The sequence below is a fragment of the Pan paniscus genome, chromosome 11 (genome assembly GCF_029289425.2).
Source record: "Pan paniscus chromosome 11, NHGRI_mPanPan1-v2.0_pri, whole genome shotgun sequence".
Taxonomy (NCBI): domain Eukaryota; kingdom Metazoa; phylum Chordata; class Mammalia; order Primates; family Hominidae; genus Pan; species Pan paniscus.
Window position 1 is genome coordinate 11907006 of NC_073260.2, and position 24255 is coordinate 11931260.

At 48.5% G+C, this 24255-nt stretch overlaps 1 protein-coding gene across 15 annotated transcripts; it reads right to left on the reverse strand.

The window, feature by feature from the left end:
- Window positions 1–1967: 1967 nt before the first annotated feature.
- Window positions 1968–22989, reverse strand: ZNF79 (zinc finger protein 79). 15 transcript variants are annotated; one of them, XM_034929097.3, is made up of 6 exons: window positions 18227–19151; window positions 16433–16541; window positions 16173–16261; window positions 12111–12237; window positions 11324–11419; window positions 1968–3302 (listed from the first exon to the last, which is right to left on the reverse strand). In XM_034929097.3, exons 3-6 carry the CDS (start codon window positions 16203–16205, stop codon window positions 2134–2136), a joined length of 1425 nt encoding a protein of 474 aa, XP_034784988.2. In that variant the 5' UTR covers window positions 16206–16261; window positions 16433–16541; window positions 18227–19151; the 3' UTR covers window positions 1968–2133. The 15 variants fall into 15 exon arrangements, with proteins under 15 accessions (XP_034784988.2, XP_063450269.1, XP_054973564.1 ...); XM_063594199.1 differs by having other exon boundaries at window positions 16433–16582; XM_055117589.2 differs by having other exon boundaries at window positions 16411–16582.
- Window positions 22990–24255: the final 1266 nt, after the last annotated feature.

Below are 24255 nucleotides of genomic sequence, written 5' to 3' on the forward strand. Positions count from 1 at the left end.
TGACCTCTTGATACGCCTGCCTTTGGCCTCCCAAAGTGTTGGGATTGTAGGCATGAGCCACCATGCCTGGCCACGAAGCACTTTTTGTAGACTATCATGAAGCCTTTCCTAAGAAATGCTCTAACAAAACCGGAACACATGGGGAGTGTAGCTCTCCATCCCCAACCAACTGAAGTTATGAGTGGGTTGGGGGCCCAGGATCTATTTTGCTAGCCATTCCAGTGCACAGCCAGGGCTCAGAACCACTGACCTAACCACTCTCCGAGTCCTGGACTAATCCTTTGGTCCTGTGAAAGTGAGGTTCACGTCATCTGTTGAAGTAACTATAAACTGTTACTCCAACCTTTCCTCTGAACTAGTGGCTTAAAGTTATTTTCTGCTGTCTCACGTTTCTCAAGTCTCATCTTCCCACAGTTCTGTTCCTTCTGATGAACTTTCTAGAGCCTGTGTTCATCACTCCCTTTTGTTTTTGCGATGAACCCTAAAGCACTCCTGAACAGCTTGAAGCACCACCTGGGAGAGGATTCTGGGTACTGGAGTAAAGGGAGTTGGAAGTTGTAGCCCAGAGAAATTGATTTCCCCTATATGACTCATTTCTTTGCACATTAGTTTTTGCCAGTGTCTCTAGATCAGTGCTTTTATGTCACCAGGTTGGAGAACTGCCTTAAGTGGAAAGGACTAACTACCTGGACCTCCTGAGTTAGGGAGAGGATTCTATTTCGGATAAAGTGGCTTGTGCCTCAATCCCAGCACTTTGGGAGGCTGTGGCAGGAGCATTCCTTGAGGTCAGGAATTAAGACCAGCCTGGGCAACATAGCCAGACACTTTCTCCAAAAAACTAGCTGGGTATGGTGGTGTGTGTGCCTGGCTACTTAGGATGCTGAGGTAGGAGGGTGCAGGAGTAGAGACTTCAGCAAGCTATGATTGTACCACTGCACTCCAGCCTAGGTGATGAGAGTGAGGGGCTGGCACAAAAGCATTCCAGTGTCCTAGAAGGGACTACCAAGTCACCAAGGAAACAGACAGTAAGCAGGCCAAAGGCAAAAATCTGGATCTCTAATACAAGGGGAACACAACTGTTCTCCATGAGGGAGAAGGGAGAATGAGGAGCCTGGGGGGCAGTTTATGACACCTGCCTCTGAGTCCAGCATGGCTGTCACACACCTCCCCATTCTCGGGGCTTCCTATTCTCCATGGAAAGGGATGTGCCTCTTGGTTCATTAGCAGCATGCTCTACCCTCAACACCAGTAGCCTCTGGGTGTGCTCTTTTTTTGTTGAGATGGAGTCTCGCTCTAGCCCAGGCTGGAGTGCAGTGTTGCAATCTTGGCCCACTGCAACCTCTGCCTCCTGGGTTCAAGTGATTCTCCTGCTTCAGCCTCCTGAGTAGCTGGGATTATAGGCACATGCCACCATACCCGGCAAGTTTTTGTATTTTTAGTAGAGATGGGGTTTCACCATGTTGGTCAGGCTGGTCTCAAACTCCTGACCTTGTGATCTGCCTGGGTGGGCTCTAACAGCAACAAACTCTACAAAGGGTGGCCCTGGCTGTGTTTTTGTCAGTTTTGGAACATCAAGGAATGTTCCCCACCTCAAGGAGATTGTGGTATTTCATAGGTGGCTCTAGAATCCCTTTTCTCACTTGTATTTACACCTCCTGCTGCCCCAAATTTGATGGTTTTTCAATCATTTCTGGCCAATGCGCTGAGTTCTTTCACAACATTTCTCATTACTTCCAGGAGAAACTGCCAGCATTGCCCAAAGACTTGGCTTTGATGTAGGAGCCAAGTTCTTTACTCATTGATTTGGTCACTTACTCTGAATAAACTCAGGTTTCTGGATTGCTTACCAAATAAAGTGCTTTGGCCCACTATCTGAATAAAGGCAAACCTACAATTGAGTGGAGCCCTGATCTTTTGATGCTTACAGAAAGAAGGTGTTAGAGAGCTGAGTGTCCACATACAGCATGTGAAATAGTGGCTGTTTATTGAAGGTGTTTTGCATGTGGCTCTGGGCTGCAGACTCTAAGTTAGATGTCTTCAGATGCTTTCAAGCCTTTAGCATTTCTCAGATCCTCACCCATCTGTCCTGAGTCGGCATGTCAGGGACTCTCTCCACTTCTACCATGTTCCTAGTTACTCTCCGGCGTGGAGTCTCTGATGTCTAACGAAGGCAGAGCTGCACCGGAAGGCCTTCCCACACTCGCTGCATTCGTAGGGTTTCACGCCTGTGTGGATTCTCTGATGCTGACTAAGGGATGAGCTCTGGTTAAACGCTTTACCACACTCATTACACTCATAAGGTTTTTCTCCGGTGTGGATTATGTGATGCCGAATGAGGGCTGAGCTCTCACTGAAGAATTTCCCACATTCATTACATTTATATGGCTTCTCCCCGGTGTGGGTCTTTTGGTGGATTATGAGATTGGTACTCTGGCTGAAGGCCTTCCCACACTCGCTGCACTTGTAGGGTTTCTCCCCAGTGTGAGTCCTCTGATGGTTTGTGAGGTTTGCACTCTGGCTGAAGGCCTTCCCACACGCGGCACATCTGTAGGGCTTCTCCCCGGTGTGAATCCTCTGGTGCTGAATGAACGCTGCGCAGTAACTGAAGGCCTTCCCACACTCGCTGCACTTGTAGGGCTTCTCCCCGGTGTGAGTCCTCTGATGGTTCGTGAGGTTTGCACTGTGACGGAAGGCCTTCCCACAGTCGCTGCATTCGTAGGGCTTCTCTCCGGTATGAATTCTCTGATGCTGAACAAGAGCTGAGCAGTCACTGAAGGCTTTCTCACACTCGCTGCATCTGTAGGGCTTCTCTCCGGTGTGGGTTCGCTGGTGTTTGGTGAGGTTGGCGTTCTGGCTGAAGGCTCTTCCACATTCACTGCACTTGTAAGGCTTCTCTCCAGTGTGAATCCTCTGGTGCTGAATGAGAGATGAGCTCTGGCTGAAGGCCTTCCCACATTCACTGCACTCATAGGGCTTCTCTCCAGTGTGGCTCTTCTGATGCTGAGAAAGGGAAGAACAGTAACTGAAGGCTTTGCCACATTCATTACATGCATATGGTTTTGCTCTGTGAGGTTGCAGGATTTCCGAGTTCTTGAAGCTCTTAGTGTGTGTCTCACATTTGCGAGGTCTCGCTTCCACGGGCACTCTCTGTTGCGGAGAGAGGACTGGTCTCAGATTGAAGCTCTTCTCAAGGTCACTGGTCCCGTGGTCTGAATCCCCAGGGGGCATCTCTACACATGGGTCTTGGAATGAAGCTACAGAAAGGGCTTGCTCCGGTGGTGATCCAGATATAATCTTCCAGCCTGAAAAAAAAATAAAAAGCTGTTGTGTTCCCTTGGTGGAAGGAATACCAAAGGCTGAAGGAGTCTGGCCAAGCTCTCACACACACAGGTTTGATGACTCATCTCCTTTTTTTTTTTTTTTTTTTGAGACAGAGTCTTGCTCTGTCGCCCAGGCTGGAGTGCAGTGGCACGATCTCAGCTCACTGCAACCTCCGCCTCCTGAGTTCACGCCATTCTCCTGCCTCAGCCTCCCGAGTAGCTGGGACTACAGTCTCCTGCCACCAGGCCCAGCTAATATTTTGTATTTTTAGTAGAGACGGGGTTTCACCGTGTTAGCCAGGATAGTCTCGATTTCCTGACCTCGTGATCCACCCGCCTCGGCCTCCCAAAGTACTGGGATTACAGGCGTGAGCCACCGTGCCCAGCCACCTCCTTTCATAAGAGTGTAATGGAGCCTACTACCTACTGAATTCAAAGCCATTGTAATGTCATAGTGCAACACATTACTCACGTTTGTGGTGATGCTGGTGTAAATAAACTTACTGCGCTGCCAGTCATATGAAAGTACAGCACATAATACTTAATAAACAACTATGTTACCGGATTATATATTTACTATACTTAATATATATTTTTAATTGAGACAGAGTCTCACTCAGGCTGGAGGGCGGTGGCACAGTCACAGCTCACTGCAGCCTCAACCTCCTGGGCTCAAGCAATCCTGCCACCTCAGCCTCCTGAATAGCTGGAACTAAAGGAGCACACCACCATGCCTGGGTAATTTTGATATTTTTGAGAGGCTGGTCTCGAACTCCTGGACTCAAGCGACCCTCCCACCTCGGCCTCCCAAAGTGCTGGGGATTATAGGTGTGAGCCACCACACCCAGCCTATACTATGCTTTTAATAGTTATTTTACACTGTACTCCTTCCACTACAACAAAGTTATCTGTAAAACAGCCTCAGGCAGGTCCTTCAGGAGGTTTTCCAGAAGGCATTGTTATCTTAGAGATGACAGCTTCGTGCTTGTTATTGCCCCTGAAGATCTTCCAGTTGGACAAGATGTGGAGGTGGAGACAGTGATACGCATGATCCTGTCAGGTCTAGGCTAATGTGTGAGTTTCTTAGTTTTTAACAAGAGTTTAAAAAGTAAAAAATAGTGCCACACACACACACACAGATTTTGAGACAGGATCTCACTGTCGCCCAGGCTGAAGCACGGTGGCACGATCATGGCTCACTGCAGCCTCGACCTCCTGGGCTCAAGTGATCCTCCCACCTCAGCCTCTGAGCAGCTGGGACTACAGGCCCGTGCTACCACATCCAGCTAATTTTTGTATTTTTTGCTGAGATAGGGTTTTGCCAAGTTGCCTGGGCTGGTCTCAAACTCCTGGGCTCAAGGGATCCTCCGCCTCAGCCTCCCCCAAAAAAATGTGTAAAGTAAACTTAGTGTAGCCTAAGTGCACAGTGTTTCTAAAGTCTATGTACAGCAATGCCCTCGGCCTTCACATCCATCTACCACTCACCCACCCACTCACCCAGAGTCCTGCAAGCTCCAATCACGGTAAGTGCCCTATACAGGTGTACCATTTTTTATCTTTTATACTGTATTTTTACCATACCTTTTCTTTTCTTTTTTTTTTTTTTTGAGATGGAGTTTCACTCTTGTTGCCCAGGCTGGAGTGCAATGGTGCGATCTTGGCTCACTGCAACCTTCACCTCCTGAGTTCAAGCAATTCTCCTGCCTCAGCCTCCCGAGTGGCTGGGATTTTACAGGTGCCCGCCACCACGCCTGGCTAATTTTTGTATTTTTGGTAGAGACAGGGTTTCACCATGTTGGCCAGGCTGATCTTAAACTCCTGACCTCAGGTGATCCACTCACCTCGGCCTCCCAAAGTGCTGGAAATACAGGCGTGAGCTAGCACACCCGACCTAATATGGAGCTTTGCTCGTTGCCCAGGCTGGAGTGCAATAGTGTGATCTCAGCTCACTGCAACCTCCACCTCCCGGGTTCAAGCAATTTTCCTGCCTCAGCCTCCCAAGTAGCTAGAATTACAGGCATGTGCCACCACACCCGGCTAATTTTTTTTTTTTTTTTTTTTGAGACGGAGTCTCACTCTGTCACCCAGGCTGGAGTGCAGTGGCATGATCTCGGCTCACTGCAAGCTCTGCCTCCCAGGTTCACGCCTTTCTCCTGCCTCAGCCTCCCAAGTAGCTGGGATTACAGGCATCCGCCACCACGCCCGGCTAATTTTTTGGATTTTTAGTAGAGACAGGGTTTTACTGTGTTAGCCAGGATGGTCTCAATCTTCTGACCTTGTGATCTGCCTGCCTTGGCCTCCCAAAGTGCTGGGATTACAGGCGTGAGCCACCGCACCTGGCCAATTTTGTATTTTTAGTAGAGATGGGGTTTCAACATGTTGGTCAGGCTGGTCTTGAACTCCTGACCTCAGGTGATTCACCTACCTCGGACTCCCAAAGTGCTGGGATTACAGGTGTGAGCCACCACGCCCGACCGTTTCCTTGAATTTCTATACACAGTCTTCAACCAGACTGGCTGGGTTCAAATCTGGGCTCCACCTCTTACGTGCTCTGTGACTTTGGGCAAATTATGTAATCTTTTGAAACCTTGGATTTATCACCTGTGAAAGCAGCTCCCTCATAGAATCACTGTGAGGATTAAATGAGTTAAGACACATAAAGGACCCAGAATGGTAGTTGAGACACAGTAAGTGCTATCTGCATGGTTCTTGTTATTCTGTACCTTCTCCTTATAAACCATCCTAAAGCATTAAGTAGGCTTCCCTCAGAACTGCAAGTGCACACCAATGCCCCCAGTCAACCAAGAGCACAGAGGCCCCATTACAGGCTGAGAGCGTCTCTGTGTAACTTGGAGTCCGATCATCTATGGGTTTGACAGTTTTTAAAAGCAGACCATCTATTTGAGTAAAAAAAAAATCAAAAGGAGAGGAAGAGTGATAAGAAGCCATGGGAAGAAGGGGCAATTCAGAGGACCACATGATGCTCACAAATGGCCTGTCCCTCAGCTCACCTCTCTCGAGTGCTGGCTCCAGTAGAAGACTGTCTGATGACATCTCAGGCCTGACACACCCCAAACAGAGCTACTGATCTCCCTTTTAACCCAGCGCCTTTGTTAATCTTCCTACTTACCCAACTGTTCAGGCCAAAACCTAGGGTCATCCTTAATGCCTCCTCCCCTACATCTCACATCCAATCCACCAGCAAGTCCTGTTGGCTTTAACACCAAAATATGTCCTGACCCCTCTCTTACAGGCCACCATCACCTCACATTCCCATGTCTGCAAGAGCCGCCTCCTAACTGACCTCCCCGCTCCCATGCCTGACCCTCAAATGTCCATTCTTCACACATAAAGCTGAATTCTTTTTCATTTTTTTCACCAGTGTCACTTGCCAAATGCTGAACTCTTTTAAAACATAAATCTCATCCCTTCCCTGCATCACAACTCTTTAATGGCTTATTTTCTTAGGTGACTAAAACCCAAACGCCTTACCATGGCTCCAGTGGCCCCACACAATCTGTCCCCTGCACACCACTCTTCCTCGTGTTTACTAAGCTCTGGCCACACAGGTCTTCTAATCCTTAAGCAAGCTCATTCCCACATCAAGGTCTCAACATACGCTGTGGCCCAGAATGTTCCTCTCCTAGGTCTCCTCCAAACAGCTGGCTCATCCCCTTCCTTCAGATCTCGGCTCCCATGTCACCTCCAAAGAGTCTTTCCTCTTCATCAGCTCCCAAACAGCTCCCTCCCCTCTATTCCCGACTCAGCCTTGTGCCCCAGTCACTAATCCCTTGCGCGGCTTTATTTTCTTCACACAACTCATCACCATAAAAAGTAGATTAGTGGGCCGGGCGCGGTGGCTCATGCCTGTAATCCTAGCACTTTGGGAGGCCAAGGCAGGCAGATCACGAGGTCAGGAGATCGAGACCATCCTGGCTAACACAGTGAAACCCCGTCTCTACTAAAAATCCAAACAATTAGCCGGGCGTGGTGGCGGGCGCCTGTAGTCCCAGCTACTTGGGAGGCTGAGACAGGAGAATGGCATGAACCCGGGAGGCGGAGCTTGCAGTGAACTGAGATCGCGCCACTGCACTCCAGCCTGGGAGACAGAATGAGACTCCGTCTCAAAAAAAAAAAGTAGATTAGTTATTGTTTGCTCAGTTTATGTTCTTCACGAAGATGTAAGCAGAAACTATGTCTTCATCCCCACTCAACAAAGGGAATACATATTACCCATGGCAGCTAAAATGATGCCAGGTATGTACCAAATGCTGAAGGCACATTTGCTGATTGATGAATGATTCAATGAATCAGAATGAGTAGAACTGGCCAGCAGGGTCTGCGAAAGTGTTAACACCCACCACAGAAGTCCCTAAAGTGAGCAGCAGGGAGAACGGCACTTTCAACTCCTGGGTCTGTCACTTGGGAGGGGTAGGGTAGAATAACCCAGGGCCCAAACCCAGCCCTCAGAGGCACAGTGATGCCCAGGACATGCTGTGAGTTAGAACAGAGGCCATGTTGAGCTCCTCTAATAGCTAGAGTGGAAACTTGCCCCTGACGACTTCTGTTCACTATCATATAGCTTACATAACTCTACAGTTGACAACTTTTTTCATATATATGTTAATTGGTGAAATAAGAAAGATTTTATCATCTACATTTTTCATATATGGAAACATGACTACATAATTCAGTGGTGTGCCTGGAATCCATGTAGTTAATGCATGGCAAGCAGGGATTGTGAGTATGTGTCTTTCATATTCACTGAGATATGAGATATACGTGTATATGTGTGTGTGTGCGCGTTGTGTGTGTGTGAGTGTGTGTGTATTTCACCCACAGTTCCTGGCTCATAACTCCCATAGCCACTGCTACAGTCTTTCTTTTTTTTTTTTTTTTTTGAGACAGAGTCTCGCTTAGTCGCCCAGGCTGGAGTGCAGTGGCACGATCTTGGCTCATGGCAGTCTCTGCCTCCCGGTTCAAGCGATTCTCGTGCCTCAGCCTCCCAAGTAGCTGGGACTATAGGTGTGTGCTACCACGCCCAGCTAATTTTTGTATTTTTAGTACAGATGGGGTTTCCCTATGTTGGCCAGGCTGGTCTCAAAACTCCTGACCTCGGGTGATCTGCCCAACTCGGCCTCCCAAAGTGCTAGGATTACAAGCGTGAGCCACTGCGCCCAGCCATTGCTACAGTCTTTTGTTAAAACGTAAGAGCACTTTAGGCCTCAGAAACAGAATCTCTCTCTCTGACCTCCCCCTGCCCTTCTTTCACCTGCCCGAGCAGGACTGTAATCTGATTGTGGGCCATACGACCCCCATTCCAGAGAAGATCCTGCCCCATACCCTGGAGGAAGGAATGCTGCACAGAGGCCAGGAAGAATCCGCACAGACAGGCTCTGCCAGGTGTCCCCACTCAGTCTACGGTGTTCAGTCAGGCCCTTTCTGTTCAATCTCATCTCAACATGCTGTCTGTGTTTCAATCACGCCTATCCAATGAATCAAAGGCCCAGGAGGGCAGGGTTTAGAGAGCTTCCAGAGAGCTGAACACATGGAGGCTCCTGCAGGGCGGCGGTCCAGGGAAGGCATGAAAGCTCCCTGCACCTTCCCCACCCCTCGTCCCATGCATCTCTTCATCTTCATCTTTTCTAAAATAAGTGCTTCCCCAAGTTCTGTGTCCTTTCTCTAATAAATTAATGTAATCCAAAGGGGAGTCGTGGGAACCCCAATCTGAAGCCAGTGTAGTTCTGGAGGCCTGGACTTGCGACTGGTGGGAAGGGGCAGGAGGCGCCTTGTGGGACTGAGCCCTCAACCAGTGGGATCTGATGCTATCTCCAGGTAGATGGTGTCTGCTTGCTTGGTGTGTGGGGGAAAACCTCAGTCCTCTCTGTTGTCTCCTATGTTGAGTCCTGCTGTGCATAAGGGCAGAGGTTGTGGTTTTCCGCTCAGGGGCACCCACACCAAGAGCTGCTTCTACTGCCCTACACTGCTGCCTCAGAGCACCTTCTTGGTGGAAATGCCCCTTTCCAACTCCTGTTTCTAATGATGTGGTGATTTTAACCTTTGGGGCCACTGTACTGGGGTGAACAGTGCCCCCACATCATGTCAACCTCAAAGTACAGAATGTGTCTGTGCTTGGAAACAAGGTCTTTGTAGACATAATCAAGCTAAAATGAGGCCACACTGGATTGGGGTATTTTAATGCCCTAAAAAGAAGGAAATGCAGACACAGATCAAGAATGCCACATGCTGACAGGGACAGAGATTGGCGTGATGCAGCTACAAGCCAACGAATGCCGAAGATTGCTGGCAACTACCGGAAACTAGAAAGAGGCAAGGAAGATCCTTCCCAGAGCCTGCAGAGGGAGCCCAGCCCTGCTGACACCTCAGTTTCAGACCTCTAGCCTCCAGAACTGTGAGCGAATCAACTGCTATTGTTTTAGTCCACCCAGTTTGTGGTTATTTCTTATGAGAGCCCCAAAAAACTAATACAGCGACCTTTTCAGGGTCTTGAACCCCTCTGAGACTATGATGAACACTCTTCCCAGAAAAATGCAGTTGTTCCCCTCGCCACTAAACACTGCTCTCAATTTCTGAAGCTCCACAGAGGACTTCAGTCCTCTGTATAGGCTGTATAGAACACAGAGATGCCCAGGCAGTGGGGGCCTTGAGAGAAGGAAGCAGCAGGGCCAGGGAGGCTCCCTGCCACAGGCAGTGTCAACAAGCATGAGTGGTGCCGGGCACACCACGAGGGTGAGGTAACATGCAACAGTCTGCTTAGAGGATGGTAAGATGGGGAGGAGAAGAGGCAGCTCCAGGGAACCACGCAAAGAATGCTCCAGGGGCTTGTGCCCATTGCCCTATCAGCAGCAATAACTTATAACTCAAGAAATAAAGCAACAAATAGGCTGCATCTTTTTTTTTTTTTTTTTTTTTTTTTTTTTTTTTTAAAGACAGAGTTTCACTCTTGTCACCCAGGCTGGAGTGCAATGGCACAATCTCGGCTCACTGCAACCTCTGCCTCCCAGGTTCAAGTGATTCTCCTGCCTCAGCCTCCTGAAGTAGCTGGCATTACATGTGCCTGCCACCACGCCCAGCTAATTTTTTTGTATTTTTAGTTGAGATGGGGTTTTACCATGTTGGCCAGGCTGGTCTTGAACTCCTAACCTCAGGTGATCCACCTGCCTCGGCCTCCCCAAGTGCTGGGATTACAGGCGTGAGCCACTGCACCCGGCCCAGGCTGCATCTTTAGAAACATGTCAAATGTTGTCACCTCAAAGTGGTTTAATTCATTTGCACCTTTGATGTCTTAAGTCTCAAACATCAAAAGTGACTGGGTCCCCAGGGAAAAGCTGCTGAGGCCCTGCCAGAGGTGGCACCAGGGCAGAGGCTGAGAGAGATTAGGGGAGAGAGCAGCTGTACGTGGGTGGTAAGAGAGACGCAGTGGAAACTATGGTCTCCTTTCCTTCTGTTTTCCCTGAGTTTCTTAGTATCAGCCCTTTGGAAAATTCTGGCATGGCCACGCAGTGAGAAAGGAGGAGCAGAATGAATTAAGGGGCCAGATGGGGTGGCAGCAGGAACTGTGACACCCAGTGGCATGGGTAAAGGTGGCACCTAGGATCCTCAGTGAGGGAGACCCCAAGCAGGGAATGTGCCAGCAAAGATGACTCTTGCTTCCCAACAATAAGGAAGGATACTCTTTAGAGGCCAGGAACATCACACGTGCCCCCAAACACCTCCTGGCCCTGGCAGCCTCCATAAGGATGAGGTGAGGAAGAGTGTGTTTTAGAGGCAGACAGAGCTTGCTTCAAATCCCAGCCTTGCCACTATCTAGCTGTGAAGCTTTGAACCAGTGAGCCAGCCTTTCTCAGCTCTATTTCCTCATCTGTAGAATGGGGGTAATAGCGCCTACCTCACAGTTGTTATGATAATCAAATACACTCATGTGTGATTTAAAGGCGCTTTTGCTCCCAAGACTCCCACTGGCTAAGTGCTTGCTCACATACCTGGAGAGGGACTTCGCAGGTCTTCGCCCTCCAGCATCCATGCGCCTTCCCTTTGTTCCAACTGGGAGTTCATGCCAGGCTGGGAAACTGGAAGTCCTATTCAACGGGAAAAAACAGGCTTTAGAAATTGTAAGTAAGTATGAACAGCCACCCAGAACTCAGGGGAGAGCAAGTAGGCCAGTCGGACTGTTCATTTCATTCAGCCAACAAATCCTTATTGAGCTCTTACTTAGTGCCTACACCAGGGGCTATAGCAGTACATAAGAGACATGGTGCCAAGGTCTTTTTAAACATCCTTTTAATTTTAGAGGCAGGGTCTCACTGTGTTCCTCAGGCTGGTCTCAGGTGACTGTTCCACCTTGGCCTCCCAAAATGCTGGGATTACAGGTGTGAGCCACCTCACCCAGCCATGCCAAGGCTACATAAAACGTTTCTGGAAGGAGCTAGGAAACAGCCTCAAGGAGGGGTCAAGCCACGGAGCTAAGCTAAACTCCCAAGTCTCCAATTTAGGAAGATGGAAACGTACTGAACATAGAGGAAATGACCTGAGGGTTACCCCACCCCTCCTGGGAAATGAGAGAATGGGGAGGTGCAGCCTTGGGGAAAGCAAAGGGAAACTGCCTATTTGCCAAGTGGGCATGCAGAGACCTTCCCCAAGAGAACAAGAGGAATAAACACCATCCCTCTGGTACATCACACCAGTCAGAAACCCCTAGATTCTGGAAAGCAAGTGCCACAGATTTTCAGAATTGAGTGATTCTAAATCTTAAAGAAACAGTTTCCTTACCTAGTAGGACAAGGCTCCTGGACTTTCCTGGTATCCCCTCCTTGAACCTCTCCCGTGGAGTAGACACGAGGCACCTCCACCCTTCCTGTGCAAAAGCTACCGTCACACTGCTGAAGAATGTGGATCCCTGAAAAAACAAGCACATTTCATCTTGCCAGTGGCCTTAGGATCTAGGGTGATAGGGGTGGTTAACGTTGGCAGTTTTGGGGGAGCTGGAAAAGTCTTTGAAAAGATTCAGGTCTCTGGGTAGTTGAAGAAAATGGCCAGGTGCGGTGGCTCACGCCTATAATCCCAGCGCCTTGGGAGGCCAGGAGGTGAGGCAGGCGGATCACTTGAGGCCAGGAGTTCAAGACCAGCCTGGCCAACACGGCAAAACCCTGTCTCTACTAAAAATACAAAAATTAGTTGGGCGTGGTGGTGCGTGCCTGTAATCCCAGCTTCTCAGGAGGCTGAGGCAGAAGAATTGCTTGAACCCAGGAGGCAGAGGTTGCAGTGAGCCGAGATCACGCCACTGCACTCCAGCCTGTGTGACACGGCAAGACTCTGTCTCAAAAAAAGGAGAAAGCATTTATTGATCACCAGCATTGCAGTGCCTAACACTATGATAATTTCACACACACACACACACACACACACCACTGTCTCTTCTCTTCACACATTTATGTATAAATAGACTTTATGTATAAATAGAGTGTGGTGTGCGTGTGAAGTAACCGGGCAAAAATTAATGGGTGCTTGGGACTTGAAGAGGTAATATAGAAAGAGCGAAATTAGAATGTGAGTTGATACAGTGAAGAATCAGGTACAAATTATCAAAGAAATGTGAAAGATGAATTTTCAGAACATTTAACAAATATTTCTGTGAACGCAGATATCACCCAGTACAGCAGGAGAGCCAGGTATGAGTACAATCAAATGTAGCACAAGTCAAAGAAACACAGACTAGTTGCCAGGAGAACAGAAAGGCGGGGAGGGAGGACCACAGAGAGAAGGCAATTACTGAGCTGGCCTTGAAGGAGAAGGTTCCCGGATGGAGCAAGAGAAGGCTATCCAAGGCAGGAGAGGCACCATGAGCAGAAGCATGGAGGTGACACAGTCCTCGTGTGTTTAGGAAATGGCAGGCAGTTTGGGTGGGGGGATGAAGAGTGGCAGAAAGGCTGTTGAGGTCAGAATGTAAAAAGCCTTGAATCACTTGATAAACGTGATGCTTTTATCCCTCAGGCAACAGGGAGCCGCTGGAAGGCAACTGTGTCTTGAGATGGAGGCATGGAGAGGTGGTTTTAAGGACTCCAACAGTGTCAGTGTCAAGTTGAGAGAGGATCCTGCTTGAGAAGAGGGACTAGATGCAAGGCCAGAAATGAACTTTGTGAGAGAAGAGCTGAGAATGAATCAAAGATGTTTCCTGCTTGAAAGAGCAGACAGATGACAGTGTCATCACAAAGAGAAGAAACATGGGAAGAAAGGGTCTGTTAGCAAGGTAACTAGTTTGTTTTGGGGCCCACAGAGTTTAAGGTGGCCATAGGAAATCCAGGTGTAGATGTTCTATCACAGGTGAAAACACGGATCTGGAGTTAGGAGACTCTGGGCAGGAGCTGTAAGGCACACAGGTCAGCTAAAGCTGTTCATGTAACAAAGCGGCACCTACTCTGTGTAATGCATCCTCTGCTAGGTACAGGGCGGGAGGACAAGAGTAGCCAGATGGAAAGGGAAGAAATGAATCAGGAGATAACACACGGTATTAACCTAAGGCAGAAATCATTTCCTGGTCAGGCCCCACAGGAACCTCAAACTCAACAAAATGCAACAGAGAAACCCATCTTCACCTGCTGTTCCTTGTCTGTTCCCAGCTCAGGGAATGGGGCCTCTGTTCACCTAGCTGGCCAAGCCAGCAACCTGGGTGTTATCCTCTCCTTTCCCGCAGCATCAATCCCCATTGATTCTTCCTCCTAATATCATGAGAATTCATTCACCCGTTTATTTCCACTCCCCTACCACTGCTTTGCAAACCAGCAACAATTTCCATATTGGAACCAGTCTCCAGGCCTCTGATTTTACCTGCTCGTCCAATCCATTCATCACACCGAGAGGTACATTCAGTGGAACAAAGAGGGTCATCTTTTAAAACAAAGAAATATTTATGCCGGGCACGATGGCTCATGCCTGTAATCCCAGCACTTTGGGAGGCCAAAGCAGGTGGATCACCTGCGGTCAGAGTTCAAGACCACCCTGTTCAACATGGTGAAACCCCATCTCTACTAAAAATACAAAAAACTGAAAAATATTTAAAATCTTTGTGTAACTTCAAAATAATCAGGAAAGTAATATCCAATATAAAGATATAAATGTCATGAACCAAATAACAAAAATATATAATACGTAAAGAAAAAGCTGCAGGAAATGCAAAGAGAAATTTAGAATATTAGGGTTTTGAGAGATGTTAAAATAATCCAGTCATTGACAGTCAGCCCAAAGTGAATAAACAACAAAAAGAATAAAGATATGGAAGATGGAGCAATTTAATAAGGCTGAGCTGACAGAGCTATCAAACCCTATACCCTGCAATCAGACTGTGCTGGCATTTTTTGTTGACAAGAGACACAAACTCCATCCTCATAAAGCACAGACCAGCCAAATGGGCAGATAAAGAAAGCAAAATAATAATTTTGGAATATCTAAAAAAAAATAATAATACATAGCCAAAAACTTTCAATGTAAACAAGGAAGAAGGTGAGTTAAGGATTCAACTCAAGAAGTTAAAAAATGAATTTTAGGCCGGGCGTGGTGGCTCACGCCTGTAATCCCAGCACTTTGGGAGGCCGAGGCGGGCGGATCACCTGAGGTCAGGAGATCGAGACCATCCTGGCTAACATGGTGAAACCCTGTCTCTACTAAAAATACAAAAAAATTAGCTGGGTGTGGTGGTGGATGCCTGTATTCCCAGCTACTCGGGAGGCTGAGGCAGGAGAATGGCATGAACCCGGGAGGCGGAGCTTGCAGTGAGCCAACATCGCGCCACTGCACTCCAGCCTGGGCGACAGAGTCAGACTCCATCAAAAAAAAAAAAAAAAAAAAAATTTAAAAATAAACCTGAGGAAAGCAGAAGCAAAAGATTAATAAAGAAAAAAATGTATTAATAAAGAGCAGAACTAGCAAGGAAATCCAAGAGCAAACTTTAAAAATGAAAATAAATAGCTAATTACCTAGTCAAGAAAAAAGGACAGTTCCTACTCTCATAGGACTATGTGAAACAAACAGTGTGTTAGAGAGCACAGCACTGGGACAAAAACAGACACATAGACCCAGAAAGGAGAACCCGGAAATAAACCTGCACACCTCTAACCACCTGATCTTCAACAAAGCCCACAGAAACAAGCAATGGGAAAAAGACTCCCTACTCAATCAATGATGCTGGGATAGCTGGCTACCCATATGCAGAAGAGTGAAACTGGGCCCCTACCTTTCACCATCTACAAAAATTAACTCAAGATAGATTAAAGATTTAGATGTAAATCCTTAAACTATAAAAACCATAGGAGAAAACCAAGGAAATACCCTTCTTGACCTTGGTTCTGGCAAAGAATCCTTGGCTTAAGTCCTCAAAAGCAATTGCAACAAAAACAAAAACTGACAAGTGGGACCTGACTAAACAGCTTCTATACAGCAAAAGAAACTATTAGGGCCAGGCACGGTGGCTCACACTTGTAATCTTAGCACTTTGGAAGGCCAAGGCAGGAGGATCGCCTGAGGTTAGGAGTTTGAGAACAGCCTAGCCAAAAAGGTAAAACCCCGTCTCTACTAAAAATACAAAAATTAGCCGGGTCTGGTGGTAATCCCAGCTACTCAGGAGGCTGAGGCACGAGAATCGCTTGAGCATGGGGGGGTGGAGGTTGCAGTGAGCTGAGATTGTGCCACTGCACTCCAGCCTGGGCAACAGAGTGAGACTCAGTCTCAAAAAATAAAGAAAGAAAGAAAACAAACAATGACAACAAAAAACAAGCCAACCCTACCATTAATATTAGGGGGGAAGAAAAGGATGCCTTCCAAAGTTAATTTCCAACTTACCCGGGGCCCAGCTGTGAGGAGACCAGCAGCCATTCCTTCCTCTCCTGTGTTTTCCTCTTGGGGAAGGGCAGGGTCTGGGGAAGGCAGTACTAGAGAAAGAGAAAAAAACTAATAATGTTAAAAGCAGTTTATGAAGTCACCAGTTCTCACTGTGAAGAGGGGACATAGCAGGTATCAGGGCACTTGGGCTGAATCTGCAGACCTGTAGTGTGATGTAAATTTCTCCATTCCCTCCTACCTCAGAAATTCCATCAACTCACTCAGATGTAGGGAGGCATTAGAGTGTTCACAGACTCTCAAGTATCCATGATCCACCACTCAGCAGCAGTGTGCAAATCACGTAACCTCTCTAAGTCTCATTTTTCTCATCTGCAAAATGGGGATGATAATCCCTTGTAACGGATAATCTGCTGTGAAGATTAAAGGAACATACAGATAAAGCAGTCGGCAAATGCCCAGCACATAAGTATACAGTTTAAAGAGATTATCTATTACTTAGCTCTTTGGAGAAAGTGACTCTGCAAATTTAAGGCATTTGCTTAAATGAAAAGAAGAAGGCTGGGCAGAGAGTCTCACTTCACACCATATATAAAAATTAACCCAAAATAGATCAGAGACCTAAAATTAAGAAGTAACTCTTGGCTAGGTGCGGTGGCTCATGCCTGTAATCCCAGCAATTTGGGAGGCTGATGTGGGCAGACTGCTTGAGCCCAGGAGTTCGAGACCAGCCTGGGCAACATGGCGAGACCCCGTCTCTATTAAAAATACAAAAATTAGCCAGTCTTGGTCGTGCGTACCCATAGCCCTAGCTACTTGGGGAACTGAGGTGGGAGGATCGCTTGAGCCAGGGAGGTCGAGGCTGCAGCAAGTTGTGATCACACCACTACACTGCAGCCTGGTTGACAGAGTGAGACACTATCTCAAAAAAAAAAAAAAAGGGGTAGAACTCTTAGAAGAAAACCATACATCTTTGAGAGGTTGGATTAGGCAATGATTTCTTAGATATGACACCAAAAGCACAAGCAGCACAAAAGAGAAAATAGGTAAGTTGGATATCTTCAAAATTAAAAATTTTGTGCTCCAACAGGCTCTGTCAAGAAAGTGAAGAGGCTGAGTGAAAACGACTCACATCTGTAATCACAGCACTTAGGGAGCCCAAGAGTTCGAGATCAGCCTGGGCAACATAATGAAACCCCATCTCTACTAAAAATACAAAAATTAGCCGTGGTGGCGCATGCCTGCAGGCCCAGCTACCTGGGAGGCTGAGGTGGAAAGATGGCTTGAGCCCAGGAGGCAGAGGTTGCAGTAACCTGAGATCACGCCATTACGCTCCAGCGTGGGCAACAAAGCAAGACTGCCTCAAAAAAATAAAAAGAATTTAGTTATTGACTGGGTACAGTGGCTCACACCTCTAATCCCAGCACTTTGGAAGGCCGAAATGCTGGCTTAGCACATAATTTTCTGTGTGTATGTTTTTTTTTTTTGTTTTTGTTTTTTTGAGACGGAGTTTTGCTTTTGTTGCCCAGACTAGAGTGCAATGGCACAATCTCGGCTCACTGCAACCTCCACCTCCCCATGCTCAAGCGATGTAAGGATCTCTCGGCCAGGAGCAGTGGCTCACGCCTGTAATCCCAGCACTTTGGGAGGCCGAAGCCAGTGGATCACTTGAGGTCAGGAGTTTGAGGCCAGCTTGGCCAACATGGTGAAACCCCGTCTCTACTAAAAACACAAAAATTAGCTGGACGTGGTGTCGGGCAGCTGTAGTCCCAGCTACTCAGGAGGCTGAGGCAGGAGAATCGCTTGAGCCTGGGAGGCGGAGGTTGCAGTGAGCTGAGATTGCGCCACTGCACTCCAGCCTCGGCGACAGAGCGAGACTGTCTCAAAAACAAAACAAAACAAACAAAAAACAAATACAAGGACCTCTTGATCTTGGGGACAGCACCAAATTCTGGATGTAAAATTGCACTTGTAGAGTAAAAGACCAAATACAGTTGATCTAGGGGTGAACAGCAGAGGTGTTGGTGATTAAGACTTAAAAGAGGTTGCCTGCTTACACATTTGTTCTGTACCACATTCAGGGTGCTTTCAAAAGTGTTATTTCATTTGAGAATTACAATTCTCAGAGGTAAACAAAGTAGTTAACATTATTTTGTCCTTTCTTCCATGGAGAAATACAGGTTAAGAGACCTGGCTGGTACCTCACAGCTTTCACAAGAACCTGTGCCTTCTAACTGCAAATTCCCCTGTCCTCCACAACTTCACAATCCTACTGGGCTGGCCTGCCCCCAAACTTTCCCGGGCTTCCAGGCATTCCTGGCTGCTTAGAGAAGAGCTAGAAGGAGAAAAGTGACAGAGGAGTCCTCAGGAACCCACTTCTCCCTACTCTCCACTGTCATTGGTCCATCTGGGCAGACTGGGGTACGTGGTACAATCCTCAGAAATCACGCAGGTCTGAGGTCCTCAAACTTTTTTGACCGCCGAATTCTTTACTCAAAAAAGGACTGTAGGGGCACATGTTCTCAGGATCTCCTGGGGCTGTGTCATGGGCAAAGAAAGAAAAAATGATTGTCTCCAACTAACTGTAGGAGAGATAAAGAGAGTTCTGATTCGGCTCACACAGCGGCAGTCGTGGGCAAACGAAGCAGCAGCGGATCTCTTGACAATCGCTCCCTCCATCACTCCTCACCTCCTTCCTCCAGCATTTGAGTCCCGCCTCGCGCCACAGCCTCCCAGCAGTTCTCTGGGCGTAAGGGTCTATCTACAGCAGCCCCCACCCCGTTCTGCAGGGCTGCTCTGACGGCTCCCAGGCCGGACTCTTCCTCTCCAGCCTCTCCCCGCACCTCTCCAGCCTCTCCCCGCAGAGGCACGGTCTGATCCTGCGGTGCTGGGTCGCGGGAGCTGTCCGGGCCTGCCCAGCCGGGTGTTCCACTCCGTCTCCCGACTCACAGCCACTCTTTGGCTCGGCCTCAAGCAGAACCCGGTGAAAAAGCCGCTGCCAGCTTTCCGAAAAACAACTGGCAACTGGCAACAATCTACCGGCAACCGCGAGAGCTCAAGAACCGCTGTCCAAGTACTGCCCAACGCCAGGTCCTGGCTCCAGCGCCAGAGGGACGCGCGTGATTGGCGCCACTTCCGGTCATGCGCACATGCCCCGCGGCGGCCACACCGGACTCCATTTCCCAGAAGTCGCCGCGGGGCTCTGTTTCTGGCCAAAGTCTTTTTCATTCTTGCAGCCAGGTTTATGATATACACACGCTCAGGGATTGTACTTCCCAGAGAGGCTTCCGCCTGTGCTTGCTCCCGGAATCTATTATCCATCGTGCTTTTTTGTTGCACACGTTTAAAGTCCACCAGAATCCAACGAAATGGAGCCTCGGGGAAAAGAAGTGACTTAGCCGCGAAGGATCCTGGGAATGCTGGGCTTATGGGGCGCCGGTCTTCGCTGGCGCTAGGCGATTGGTTTCCTCTCCGCGGCACTCTGCGCACGGTACGCCTGTCCCTCCCTGGCCTTCTACTCAGGGCAATCACCAGCCACTCTCAGGGTCCTCTTGAGCCGTACTAAAAGTTTGGGAAGACTAAAGGAAATCAGAAGTCCCTCAGTCTGAACAGGACAGCCGTGAGTGGGTGGCCTGGGACCCTCAAAGTATAAAAACCTATCGGCCGGCGGGAACTGCTTCAGTCATTTCAGGGGCAGTGTTTGATCAGCACTTCTGCGGGAGGAGGTTCCTGAATCCTGTGTTCCTTAAGGGCTTCCCTGCTGCAGGCTGGGGATGTTTCAATGGACTTTCCCTCGAGCCCGTTGGAAATTACTTCTTAAGCAATTTTTCGATGATCAGCTCCTTTTTATAGGCATTTTGTCGTTAAGGGGAGGGGACTGGGTTACCCAGGAAATAAGTGAGTATGGGGATTCTAAGGCCCCTTTTCATTTTGTCTTGTCTCTTTGCCTTTCAATCACAGCTGGTGGCATTTTTGCCAGTGTAAGTTTCTTAATTTTGTGGGTCTTCCTATAAATCTTAATGGGATTGGCTCCATCGGAGAAGCCACACTCACAAATGTCTTTGAGCTAGCCCTTCTCTATATTGGGCAGCTGTAGTTTGGGGCTTACAGTTTTGTAAGAAGTCTGAAGTGGGTCTCACTGGCCTAAAATCAAGGTGTCGACAGTGCTGCATTCCTTCTGGAGGTTCCAGGGGAGAATCTTTTCTTGCCTTTTCCAACTTCCAGAGGCTGCCTGCATCCTTGACTCGCAGCCCTTTCTTCCAACTTCAAAGTAGCAACCTCAGCCAGAGTCCGTCCATTGCTGCCGTCTGTATGGTTCTCTCTCCTCCGCAGCCCTCTTCCACTTTTAAGGACCCTCATGGTTAACACTGGGCTCACCCAGCTAATTGAGGAGAATCTTTAAGGCCAGCTGATTAGCAACCTTAATTCCATTTGCAATTTTATTCCCTTTTGTCATGTAACCTAACATATTCAGAGGTTCCGGGGATTAGGACATGTATATCTTTGGGGGGTGGTATTCTGCTGACCACAGCAGGATTAGAAAACCAGATGGAAGTGAATGGATACCAGGAATCTAGGATCCAGCTGGCTGTGAGGCTGGCAGAGGTATCCCAGACCTGTCAGCTCTCAGGAAAGCTGCATCCAGAGTGCTTTTTGGATCACTGGGGGATACCTGGCCTCACTCTAGACTCACTGCCTTGGTCGTTTCAGAATTGAATCCGTGATCAGGAAATGTTCCCAGTGTTGCTGATGTACTCCTCCCACACTTGAGAGTCCTGAATCCCATCTCCTGAGAAGAGGCGTTGGGCTCAAGTGGCTAGAGAGAAGTTTCTTGTCAGAGAAATCTTGTTACCTTGAGGAGAGGAAGCATAACTAGACTGGGATGGATAGGACACTTAGGGAAGAGGAAGTGTTTCATATCCCTGGGACCAGGAGGCCAGAATGAGGCAAACTTGCCCCTCTGTCTGGCCTCCTGTGTTGAGGAGGCCTGAGGTGGCAGAAGGAAGATGGGAGAAGGGCCCCCAAGAAAGCTCTGGCCAGCCTCAGGCTGTCCCCACCCCGCTGATATAGCGTATGTGGAGATAAGGGAGCACCCAGGAGCAAGTGTCACCCCTCCCCTCCCAACAGCAGCCAAAAGGGTCATGGCCCTGGCTGCCCTAACTTGGCCCTTGTGTGTCCTGAAGCACAGACACACTGCTTAGAAAGATCATCCTGGTCGCGGTGGCTCACGCCTGTAATCACAGCACTTTGGGAGGCCGAGGTGGACAGATCACGAGGTCAGGAGTTCAAGACCAGCCTGACCAACATGGTGAAGCCCCGCCTCCACTAAAAATACAAAAATTAGCTGGGCGTGGTGGCACGCACCTGTAATCCCAGCTACTCAGGGAGCTGGAGCAGGAGAATCGCTTGAACCCGGAGGCAAAGGTCGCAGTGAGCCGAGATCGCACCACTGTATTCCAGCCTGGGCGACAAAGCAAGACTCCATCTCAAAAAAAAAAAAAAAAAAGAGATTCTCCTTTGTCTTGCCTCTCAGCTGTCATAAGCAATCAGTGTCCTGTCCCCTTAATAATGTGGTGGTTCTCAAAGTGGGATCCCCAGGCCAGCAGCAGCAGCAGCATCCCCCTTAAAAGTTGTTAGAAAAGCAAATTCAGGGGTCCCACTCCACACCTATAAAACAAATTCTGGGGTCAGGGCTTAGCAGCCTCTGTTTTGACAATCCTTGTAGTTGATACGCTATAAAGTTTGAAAATCACTGACTCAGAGGAAATGGCTTTGTGGAGAAAATGAGCCAAGGCCGGGTGCGGTGGCTCACGCCTGTAATTCCAGCACTTTGGGAGGCTGAGGCAGGTGCATCACCTGAGGTCAGGAGTTTGAGACCAGCCTGGCCAACATGGTGAAACCCCGTCTCGACTAAAAATTTAAAAAATAGCTGGGCGTGGTGGCACACACCTGTAATCCCAGCTACTCGGGAGGCTGAGGTGGGACAATCACTTGAACCCGGGAGGTGGAGGTTGCAGTGAGCTGAGAGCTCACTGGGAGACAAAGTGAGACTCTGTCTCAAAAAAACAAAAAAACAAAAAAAAAAAAAGGAAAGAAAATAAACGAGCCATAGGAAAGGCCACAAGACAGCTACTTCCTTCCACAAGCACATGCTGCGGCTCCCTGCCTCTCCTTTTGCTCAGAGCCACACTGGCTCTTAATGGCTTCAGAGGTCACACCAGCCTCCATCCTGCTACACGACCTTTGCACTTGCGGGGCCATGACCAGCAGCACTCAACACGGCTGGCCGCTTCTCATGCATGATGTCTGAGCGTACGTCTCAGGAGGGGCCCTCACTTAGTACCCTGTACAGTAACAGCCCTTGCTGCTCCCATGGTGACTTTTTATTTCCTTTTAGCATTTTCCACTATTGAATAAGTTCACATAGATTGGTTTTTTTTTTTTCTTAATTTAGACACAGTGTCTTGCTCTGTCACCCAGGCTGGAGTGCAGTGGCACGCCACTCATATAGCTCACCGCAACCTTGGACTTCTGAGCTTAAGCAGCCCTCCCACCTCAGCCTTCTGAGTAGCTGGGATTCCAGGTCTGCACCACCACACCTGGCTAATTTTATTTTTTATTTATTTATTTATTTTTTTAGACAGAGTTTCGCTCTTGTTGCCCAGGCTGGAGCGCAATGGCACGATCTTGGCTCGCCACAACCTCCGCCTCCTGGGTTCAAGCGATTCTCCTGCCTCATCCTCCCAAGTAGCTGGGATTACAGGCATGCGCCACCATGCCAGGCTAATTTTTTGTACTTTTAGTAGAGACAGAGTTTCTCCATGTTGGTCAGGCTGGTCTTGAACTCCCGACCTCAGGTGATCAGCCCGCCTTGGCTTCCCAAAATGCTGGGATTACAGGCATAAACTACTGTACCTGGCCTATACATATATATATATACACACACACACACACATATATGTGTATATATGTATATATATATGTGTGTGTGTGTGTGTGTGTGTGTATATATATATATATATTTTTTTTTGAGATAGAATCTCGCTCTGATGCCTAGGCTGGAGTGCAGTGGCGTGATCTCAGCTCACTGCAATCTCCGCCTCCCGGGTTCAAGCGATTTTCCTGTCTCAGCCTCCCAAGTAGCTGGGATTATGGACACGCACCACCATACCCGGCTAGTTTTTGTATTTTTAGTAGAGACGGGGTTTTACCATGTTGGCTAGGCTGGTCTCGAACTCCTGGCCTCAGGTGATCTGCCCACCTTGGCCCCCCAAAGTGCTGGGATTATAGGCGTGAGCCACCACGCCAGGCCAGACCTGGCTAATTTAAAAAAAAATACTCCCAAAGCACTGGGCTGACAGGTGTGAGCTGTTTAATTCTTTTGTTTGTTTCTGTACTTCTTATTGTCTGCCTCTCTTCAGAAGCTAATTCCCATTAGAGCAGGTGCTGTATTCTTTGCCGCCACCATATCACCAGTGTCTACAACTGCCTGACACACAGTAGGTAGTCAGATGCTGAAAGAGTGAATGAATGATGTTCCCCCAGGGCAGGCACGGGTTCTCCAAGTGCCTGTTTCAACACTCCTCCCATGCCACCACCCCTAGACCCAAGCTTGGCATTCCTTTTTTCCTGAGTGATCAGGAAGGCACAGCCACTGTCCCCAGCCTAGTGTGTGATGTCTGTAGCTAAGAAAAAGGCTCCGTCCTTGCCTCAGCTCTGAGGGATGGGGCCTCAGAGATAAGGAGGACCCTACCCTTGTGTCGCTGGCCCTTCTTTTCAGCATGTCAGACGAATTTGTAATTTCAACCCCAGCCTTTCCCTGCCCCAGCCATAGTTGCTAAGGCAACAACTGGGCCTCAATTTCCTGATGACCAGAGTCCACCAATGGCTGCCATCATCCTGTTATCTCCTGGTCAGCTATTCGTGGCACCATCTCAGCAGTGCCCCAGTCTGGCCAATGCAGAGGAAGTCACCAAGGAGGCTGGGAGGAGGAGCCTCAAGTTTTGCAGAAACTATACACGGCACCTGCTGTGTCATACCTCATATGTGCTGTTCCCTTCCTTTGGGTGCCTCTCTTGTCTCCTGG